The sequence below is a fragment of the Oreochromis niloticus genome, linkage group LG17 (assembly GCF_001858045.2).
Source record: "Oreochromis niloticus isolate F11D_XX linkage group LG17, O_niloticus_UMD_NMBU, whole genome shotgun sequence".
Classification (NCBI taxonomy): Eukaryota; Metazoa; Chordata; class Actinopteri; order Cichliformes; family Cichlidae; genus Oreochromis; species Oreochromis niloticus.
In genome coordinates, this window is record NC_031981.2 from 32,621,790 (window position 1) to 32,632,053 (window position 10,264).

General features: G+C 44.0%; 1 protein-coding gene across 2 annotated transcripts in view; it reads right to left on the reverse strand.

Moving 5' to 3' along the window:
• syde2 (synapse defective 1, Rho GTPase, homolog 2 (C. elegans)) overlaps positions 1-6,931 on the reverse strand; it is a 48,614-nt gene extending 41,683 nt beyond the window's left edge. For both annotated transcript variants that reach the window (XM_003452353.5, XM_025899546.1), the window contains exon 1: positions 4,879-6,931. In XM_003452353.5, coding sequence (XP_003452401.2) covers positions 4,879-6,262 — 1,384 coding nt within the window. In that variant the 5' untranslated portion in view covers positions 6,263-6,931. The remainder of the gene's footprint in view (positions 1-4,878) is intronic.
• Positions 6,932-10,264: the final 3,333 nt, after the last annotated feature.

A 10,264-nucleotide genomic window follows, 5' to 3' on the forward strand; every position in this document is an offset into this window, starting at 1 on the left:
ACAGACAAAACTTTGTTGTGAATACAGAGTTTCGGAGCCTCCTTCAGAGGGAATCTTTTGCGGTGTGCCATAGATTACTGCTGACCTTCATTCGTATGCTAATGATGATTCTTGGTGTAGATTTTTCTTTTTACAGGCGGGCAGAGCTGAGATCATCCAGGGTTGCATCACATGTCAACACTTGTATCCTGCTGAGGCGTCCTGGCATCGTAGCCTATTCCTAATGGCACTTCCTCTTCGGTATGTTGGCTTGAAACCCAAAATCTTTTCTATGTAGGGCTTGTTTTCCTGTCTTATTGCTTCTGTTTAAAAGAAAAACTGATCAAATGCCCCCGAGGAAGGACGCTGTAAGATAATTACCCAATTAAGCTTGAAACACTTGCAATCCTAAGACAAGTCCCTAAAAGTAAGCGAAAGGCCTTTCAGGAAAGCTCTTCAGCTCTTAAAGCTGCCTCCTAATTATTACATTCTACACCAATCAGCCACAACATTAAAACCACCTGCCTCTTTGTGTAAGTCCCCCAATCTGTCACCTAAACCGGGGTTTCTCACACCTTTAGGAGCAGGAAGCCCTTGTAGAGAAGAACATTTTTAAATGCCTCTTCATAAATCCTTACATAAAAGTAGAGCCTGATTTATTAGCAAGCCGATATTATCTCTTGGTATTCCCATTTATAACAACCGATAAATGGAAATTTAAAAAGGAATGAAATGACACTAGAAACACCCTTCAACCATGTTATGACTGTTGAGGTTGCATAGTTTGTTCTCCGATATAAGCAGAGGCAGGCAGACTGTAAACCATTAAAAAACATAACAACACATGACAGATGTTAGGGAAATCTGTTAGTTGTTTGTGTGTCTAAAAAATATATACCAATATGTCAGCTGACATGGGTATATCCCACTTAATACCATGGAAAATATCATCAAATATCATGAATCATGTTAAAACTTCTATATCAGTTGGTGCTCTACATAAAAGCCTTTAACATTTTTCAACCTAAATACTTCAGACACATCATGTCTCCCCTTCTTTTGGCAAGTCTTAATTTCAGGTTTCTACTAGCCCAAAGAAAACCTGGGTAGAAGTTAACAACCCACAACATTTACCAGAGATCTGTAGTCATTCTCTGTCAATATTATGGTATCATCTGTTATCTGGCCTTGAATGAACCTCAGTTTGATTGCTGTTGTGCTTCACAGGCAATCAACAGATTGTTATGTCGCTGATAACCTGCAGTCGGACTGACCGTGCCAGGTAGAAAGACTTTCATTGCCCAACAATGTACAGGTTAACATTACATTTCAAAGTCATCCCCATGAATGCCAGGGCCCGAGGATTTCCATTGCATTGAAACAGTATGATCATTGGCATTTATTTCACCTGTCATTAGTTTTAATTTTCACTGTAGGTAGTATTGTTTAGCAGTGATCATCCCCATCTTAATGTTTGCCCCACCTCTGCAGCAGATACCGTCATCTGACTCAGACAACTCCAGGTATGAACCCAGATGCCTCAAGTTTCTCCTTCATCACCTGATCTGTCTTTAGAGCTACCATCTTCCATAAATCTGTCCACGTACAGACACCAGACAAGACAAATCACTGTGAAAAACCAAAAAACCCAGCAGCTCTGTAACAAGGTTTCTGGCATAATGCAGAAACCAAACGCCACATCGTTCTGACATGACTTGACAGCAGTCGAGTAGTATTATATTACACCTGCACTCCCATCTAAGCTTTGGAGTTAGGAATTCGGGTTAAGCAATGCTAAACAGTATACCTAATTCACAGCATATTAAATGTGATGCTTGACATGTTATTCTTTTAAACAACAGTTTTGGAGTTAAGGAAATCTTGGTCTCAAATGTTATTGTGAACAGTCTCATGTTAATGCTAAAGGTAATGACATTGCAGTTAGCATAGCTTAGGACAGGAACATAGGGAAAACAGCTAGCATGACTCTGCCCATCCACAGTTCACTTACCAGCATCACTTAAGCTCACTGATTAAAACATTACATCTGTTCATTTGTTTACTCTGTACACTGTGCATTTATTAAATTATCACTTTTATATTTAAAAACTGCAGAAAAACTGCAGAAAAACAAGATATCGCTTAGCATATCTCATAGCCTACTCTTATAGACCTTACATAACACTGATTGTAATTACTGGGATTTACAGGTGCTTGTAGGCAGATTTTGTACATGAGAGTCAGACTAGCTGTTTTCACTAAATGCATTAACCTAAGCTAAGCAAACTCCCTGTTGATTGCGGCTTCATATTTGCAGCAAAGCTTTGGAGAGAGCCAGACAAAAGCTATTTTTCACTATTTAGTCTTTCGTCAATGAGCTAAACTACTTAGCTGGTAACTGTGGTTTCATATTTAAAAGCCTGATGGTACAGTCGTAAGGCCCTTCTCACCTAACTCTACCAAAATGTCCATCTATAAGCTGGCTTACAGGCTTAGCGGCCCTCATGGGACTCAGTCACACCGGCCTAGAGACTGCTTGGTGACATCTTGGCATCCGCCGGACGCTTGGGAAAAATATGACAAGTTGGTGAGTGTTGGATGTTACTGGCTGCATCCGGGTGAAATTGGTGGATAAGAGGCTGCTGCACCATGATTGCTTTGGTCGCTAGCATATTGGTCACCCATCGTTTGTGTGGGAGACAACACTTGCAGTTTACTTTCTGTGCTATAGTAAAATTTGAAAAAATACAACACAAACTGGAAACAGAACAGTCCCCTTCAAAGTAAACTGCCATCAACCTTCACAACCAGTCAGGAAATTCACATTTTTCCCTTGCAACAACTGGTTGCCAGATGGTTGGGGACTGGTTTCCACACATGTGTGACCGGAGACTTAGTTAGAAACATTTGACTCAAATGAACAGAGTACTAGAAAAGAAGTTAAAAAAAATAAACAGTCTGCCTCCCAGGAGTGAATCTTCTGTATTTGTGTTATCTATGGCTCAGTCTCAATATCAGCTTTGACTGACACACCACTCCTGAGCTCAGTTCTGGCCAAAACATGACACCTGGATACTGAATGCCTGCCGGCACACCTGCTGCTCCACTGCAACTAAACACAACAAAACTATAAATCCTCACACTGCAAATACAAACATGCACACTCACAGCATAGATGTGCAAATGAATGCTCGTGTGCACAATTTCGCACACCCACACATAAGGAGTGACACACAATAATGGACACTTTTTTTTTACAACAGTAATTAAAGGACAAGTCAGGACAAAAATAAATTAGCTATAGTGTAATTCAGACAGTATTTTTGTGCTACGATTTTAGGCTGAGGTTTTAATTTCCAAATAATACTCACAGGGGAGGAACTGGTCTATTTTTAGAAAGTCAGAAATACATAAATAATTCCATGAACCAAGGGTTACCAATGAATTCAATTAAGAGCTTTAGGCCAAGAAAAGCATTTAACAGGAACTTTGCGGCTTTGGCATCTCTTTCTTTCTTTCTTTTGTTTTTTTAAATGGGTCTTTGTATGGTGTGGAGGCCCGCAAGGGCAAGATAAGCTCATGGCTGACCTTAATAAATACTTAATCACCCTTCATTTTGTTCATTCATGGTGGCGAATTAAGTGACACAACGCAAACATGTTAAACAACAGGAATGGCATTCTAAATATTCAATCCAAGGTCTCTTTAAAATGCAAGTTACCATGGAGCTGTCCAAAGCAAATGACTGGGGAGGAAGGCAAGATGACAGCCCAGCCCCCCTTACTCTAAAACAAACACACACACACACACACACACACACACACCACTACCACTACCACAGAAAATAACTGCAGTGGCTTCTCTCCTGCTTTTGGATTCCTCTGGCCACAGCTGTGGAAAAGTTCAGTTGGGGAAGCTGAACAAAATGGGGAAAATATGAGATTTGGGTGAACGGGTGCATGGAAACTAATATCTACAAGAGCCCTGACTTTATTTTTTAACTAAAAGGCTGGAGAGGAAAGAGCTGTAAAGTTGGAGCTATGCTAAGCCAACAGAGGAGCGGCCTCACGGATCACACACTATTTCTAGCAGTCCGGCACACTGACAGTCAACACCACCCTGCACACATGGCACATCATCGTCTTACTATGGTAAACACTGTCAGAGACACACACACACATTTCACAGGCAGGCATGCTGGAACACATGCGCCGCAACATAGGAAACTACCACAGGAGGAAAAAAATAGAGGAGAAATTAAAAGGCATGGGCATGTTTTTGATCCATAGAGCACATCCTGTGCTGCTAAATGCCAATAAAAGCTTACCACACAGACACTTTCTGAATCCCGTGATTAATCTGGCATTTGGTTGCATGACGGGTGATGACAACATGTGTCACCTGGTAACAGCCGTTTTATGATACAGATGTTTTCTCTGTCATCTAAGCACAATCAGAAAGTCATTTGATATGTTCATAATCAGATAGTCAAATGTCAATCCAGTCAATAGACACACACACACATACAAATCCCACCACCAACACCACTAACAATGCTCTACCAGGAGTGAGTTAGTTGTTACTGAACTACGCTGTGAGTAATCCGACCTACGGCCTGATGTGCTATTAATCTGGTGTTAAAATGCACCTAAATTAGTGTGAAGGATAGAAACCCGCCACCGATTAGAGTCTTAAAATAAAAAGGAAAGCAAGAGGTCTGAGGTGTCTCGTCCCTTTGCTTTGCATCCAGAAGAGGAGGAGTGCGGGGTGGACCGCCACCAGAAGGAGTGTACTATGAGTGGAGGAGGATGATAATTATCAGAAGGGAGGAAGGAAGGTGAGAGTTCTCTGTTTTAGAGGATCCACGGGAGTTGAGGCCATGCCGTGTAGCCGTCCTACCTGGCTGCTGCTGCTGGTGCTGTTGTGACTTGGCCTTGACAGATTTACCCGCTCGGCTGGATGTCTGGGCCCCCGGTTTACAGCCTCCTGGGTTCACCTGAGGACAGGACCGGTCCTGGCTCTGGCCGCCACCACGGGGCAAAGATGAGCCTTCAATGCGCTGCTTCATTTCAGAAGACAGCATGCGCCCTTTGTGCATCCACTCTTGCATCTTGTTGACAGTGACACCGTGACCTTTGTTGACCGTGTTGGCCACCTGTGTCTGGAGTTCAGTCAGCTCCTGCTTGTTGTTGTGACCCTGATGTGTTGCCGTCTCGGTGTTGCTGTCTGAGGAACTTGTGATGCTGTTGATGGAGCCACTGCTCTCATTCAGCTGCCCGCCCCGTTCTTCTTCAACGCCATCATCTTGCAGCAGCTCCTCGTTGCTGACGGCACTGCAGAACACCCGAGGCTCAGACAGCTCACCCGCTTCTGTGCCTCCTTCACCTCGTTCAGCTTCTTGATCATCACAGATTTCAGCACTTTGTGTTTCACAAGCCTGAACACTCTCTGAGAAGGCGTCCTGGTACCTAATCTCTCCATCGCTTGTAGAGCGTGACAAAGTAGGTTTTTTGGTGAAAGACAAGTTCGCCATGCTCTTACTCTTCAGCCTGCCTTTGACTCCTACCTCTACAATCCCAGTGAGACAGAGCAGCAGTGAGTCGGTGTCTGACACCTGCTGAGGGCTTTGGTCCTCTCCTGACGACCAGGAGTCGCTGTCCCTGTTTTTCAAAGACAACCTGGAGCACAGGCTGTCCCTGGAGTGGCTACTACACGATGAGGTGGCCTGCTGCTCAGTTAAACCACCACCGATCTGCTGGACATCCATGTTGATATCATTCATAGCATTGATAAGAAGGTAATAAGCCTCTTTCAGCTGGTTCCTAAGCCTGTCTGTTTCCTGGGCACTGTTACTATCACCAGCCTGTCCTTTATCCTGACCAGGCTGGGTGAGCTCTACAGTCTCTGCTCTCTCACTGTCAGTCATTGGTCTGATTGTTTCATAGAAGGGCAGAATTTCATTATCGTAGTAATCGTCATCTTCGCTGTCTAAAGGGTATGTGAGTGAGGGCTCTGTGGCGCACAGGGATGCCATGTTCACGTCGCATATTTCTAACTCAGTGGGGAAAAAAGTGGGACTCAGCAGACCACCTCTAACGTCCCCGGCATAGTCAGGATCATAGCTCTCAATATTTCTGATTACAGCATTCTCTTCGGTGTTCTTTAACATGCGGTTTGGACACACGCGTGCCGCGTAATTTCGTGCGTTTGTCTCCAAAGTCGGTCTGCTGTCAAAATTCCAGTTGGCATTGCTTTCATGCACGGCCACAACAGTCCCTACCATGTGCCGGGAGCACCCTCTGTCTTTGGGCTCTCTAACCTCGCCATCAGCTCCTTTAAACCGGCTCTCTGATGGTCTCCCATCCCCTACATGCGCCTGTACCTGCGTTCTGCTTAAAACTGGATTTGAACTGTCCCCAAACCCGATTGAATCGCCGACCGAAACGCAGTGTTTTCTCTGCACCTGCGGTCCAGAGAGTGGAACACCCGCGGTGACTCTGTCAGCGGACCTGTGCCCCTGTTTGCTCCTATCACCCTCCCAAAAAGCATCCCCCCCAAACGCCAAGTCTCTTTGAAGTGGGATCCCCAGGAGCTCCTCATTAACCCGAACCCTGCCCCCGCGACTTCGCTCTCGGGACGTGAGCCGGCCAACTGCGTTGCGCGACTCTCCGCTACTGCTATAACTCCCTCTGTCTGCACCACAGCGGCGTCAATATAATTCTCGTACGTACTCATTCTCTCTGGCATGCAATCCAGGTCTGCGAACAAGACTATGGAGCGAGCCTCATCGGAGTCTCGCTGCGTTTGCAAAACTTTTTCTTTACCTTCTCGGCCCCATTCACCGCAGCGGCAGCAGCAGGAGAGCCGTATCCACCGCCGACCGTCGCTCCTTTCCTGGATTTCTTCCCCCGGAGTTTCGCTAGTAAAGTCCTCCGCAGAGGATCAGCCATTCCTTTCCTTTGCCCCCCCACCCCTCCCCCGTCCCGCTCTAGTTAATTCCTCCCGGTTTCTTTTTGCGCACTTGCTCCAGAAGGAAAGGATCGAGTGGGTTCTCCTTTGCTCGCCGCGGTCAAAGCTCGCCGGGCGGACGGGCTCCTCTCCATTCTCCACTGTCACCTCGGCTCTGTCGACCCACTCACTCCAGGCTCACTTCGCTCAACTGCACCACCTCTCTCTCTCTCCCTCCCTCGCTCGCTGCTACACGCACACACGCACGCACGCACACGCTTTGGCTCTTCCTTTCTCTCTAGCGCCTCACCTCACCCTTTCCTCATGTTTGCATCTCAAGTATTTGAAGCATTTTTCTTAGCTTATAGTTCAAGTAGACGAGGCTTACCTTGAACGTGATTTATCCGAAGAATTATATGGATGCTTTTTTGTGGGGGGGGTTTTTGTGTGCGTGTTTATTTTTGTTTTTGTTTTATCCAGATGGAGGATCCAGTATTCACTGGGTTCCTCCCACACTCCAAAGACACACTAGAGGGGTTAACTGGTGAGTCTAAATTGCCCAGAGGTGTGAAGTTATCTATCTGTCTGTGTTATCTCTGAAACACACTCGCAGCCTGGCTCGCTTTGGATAATGTGAAGCAGGGCATACATTTTGGACTTTTAACTATACTTTCTTAAGTTTTAGAGCTTACATTCAAACTCAGAGTTTATGTAAGTAATAGAAAAAAAGAAAAAATCCTGTCTTTTCAACATCTACCTTAGAAAACTGGGGGAAGGGATTTAGTAAGAAAGGAAAATTGTTGTGGATTAACAAAAGATTTATGTTTTCAAATTACAAGACAGTCTGGGCAAAATCGCAGAACATAGTAGTAGAACATAGAAAACACATTGGATATTTACACTGAGGCTACTTTAAGAAAAAACTGTGTAATTTTGAAGTTTATGGCAGCAACGAACGGGGAAGTTGGGACGGGGCAGCAAAAGGCTGGAGAGTAAGAGGTGTTAAAAAGAAACAAATGGAGGAACATTTTGCAGCTATTTAGATTAACTGTTGACAGTTGAGTAACATGACTGGGTATAACAAGAGCATCTCATAGAGTCAGTTTCTCACAAGTAAAGATGGGTGGAGGCTCACCAATCTGCAAAAATCTGTTTCTACAAAGAATAATGTTCTTCAGATTATAATTGCTTGTATCCTGTGTGAAAGAGACAAGGCCAGAAAATCATTACTGGACTCTGGTGATCTTTGGGCCCTTTAGGCTGCACTGCATTCTTGTTGTTCACCTTTATTATTACCGAATGAGCAAATTTATCTACATTTGATATGGCACCTTTGCAATTTTCAGACAAATATACGGGTTTAAATGACATATAAATGATTTTACAGTGTTTCAGTTACAGGTTTTCTTGTGAGGAAATGCATTTATGTGAAAACAATGGTTTTATACAAATGTATAGCACTGACATATTACTGATGCAGTCCTGTATGTTCATTGATAAAAATGCAGTACAATAATAAAAAAAACCCCAGACAAACTGTAAATCTATGTAAGAGTTGCCATAAACTAAATGTAGTGAAACAAAAAAACTCCTTGAAATGAAGCTGCAAATGTGCTTTGCATCTTAAACACGAGTATGGCTCCACACATCACAGAACTCCTCCGTTTTGGTAATACATGCGTATAATTGTAACGTTTTAAGCTTTACGTGCAGAGCCACGGCGTGGGTGATGGGGTGTGAAGCTCCTGCCTCTCTGCTAAAATTCAACACATATTTGTCCCCAAAATGTGAATTAAATTCAGTTGGAGAGCAGTGAGCCAGGACTTCAAATTACCGCCTTCACTGGTAGCTGTGAAGGCATTTCAGCAAACAGCAGGGAAAACAACAACTTTCATCTCATGGGAAAAAATGCGCTTGACACTCTGCGAAGAGAGAGGGAAAAGGGAAAAACACTAAGCTTAAGAAGATGGCGATGAGGTGGCCACACAGCGTTACTCTTTAAAAATGAGCAGGATCACGTGTGTCATGAGGAATTTGTCGTTTCATTGCTTTATCTTTACTTTTACACACAAAACCTTTTTTTTTTATCCCCAAAATGATACCAACTTAAATAGCCTGGCCTGCCTGATGATGGATCACTGCCGATTACTGGACTGACACTTTTATCTGAAGTGTATCTTCTGTAATCCTCTCCTCTTTGACCTTGCATCTAACCCCTGTCCTTGCTTGTGGGACAACCCGTGTCTTAAAAGCGCCCGAGACAGCAGTGAAAGGAATGAAACATACTTGACTTGAACCTTAAGCCGTTTGTTTGCTGTTGCCTCTGCTTGGAATGTGCAAGAGGATGAGCTGCTGAAAAGCTGCAGTGGGTGTATAAGTGCACATGCGCTCTGTATATACCCCTCCCTTTAAGACATGCACATACCCCCTCCTGCACACACACACACACTGACTGGATCTGAATCCATTATAAGCCTCTTGGCATCACTGCACCTCTGTTTTCTAAAGTCTACCCATGATTGAGGGCATTTATTGTCAGAGCCATTCATCAGCAGGGCCCCAGCGTCCACACTTTCACGCACCCCTCCACCCACCCACCTCCACTACCCTCACTAAAACATGATAAGCATCTGTTATGGCCCTGCAGGAGCCGCGTAGGCCCTGACGCCTCGGCCTGCCTCCCCGACTGACTGACTAGACCCTGTCTGGGCAGTTATTTACAGGTCAAAACCTGCAGGCTGCATACTGTGTGTTTGTGTGTGAAAGAGAGCAAAAGAGAAAGCAGGAGACAGATGAGGGGGTGTTAGGGATAAGAAGCTAGAAGCACAGCGAAGGATGCAGACCTCTGAACTTTAAAGAAGGGCAGCAGTTATTCAGTGGGCTCACTTCAGGGCATGAGCTATCTCTTCTTTGTGACAAATTAGTGCAATTTTCATATTTAAAATGTCTCGCATTCTTCGAAATGTGCTTTTGATTCCTTTGTACCAGCGGCAGTGGCTCCCTGTAGGCACAGCAGTGTGAGACTGGAATGCAGAAGATGGTTATCTGTTACTTAGTAACTTAATTAATGATTATTTGGGTCATCATTTGATCTATACTGTGTCAGAAAATAGTGAAAAGTAGCCACCATTATTTGGCAGGAGCTAATGTTAAAAAGTTAATTTTACTGAGAAGAAAAAGGGATGGAAATATCAAAGTTTTAGCAGTATTTTTAAATATTTGTTTCAATTTAGTAATGAATTACTATAATATTGGTTACTGTTTCACCTCTAGTTACCCGTGCATTGCATATAAAACTTATTAACACACAAATTAGACTAAGAAGATATAGCCTTTA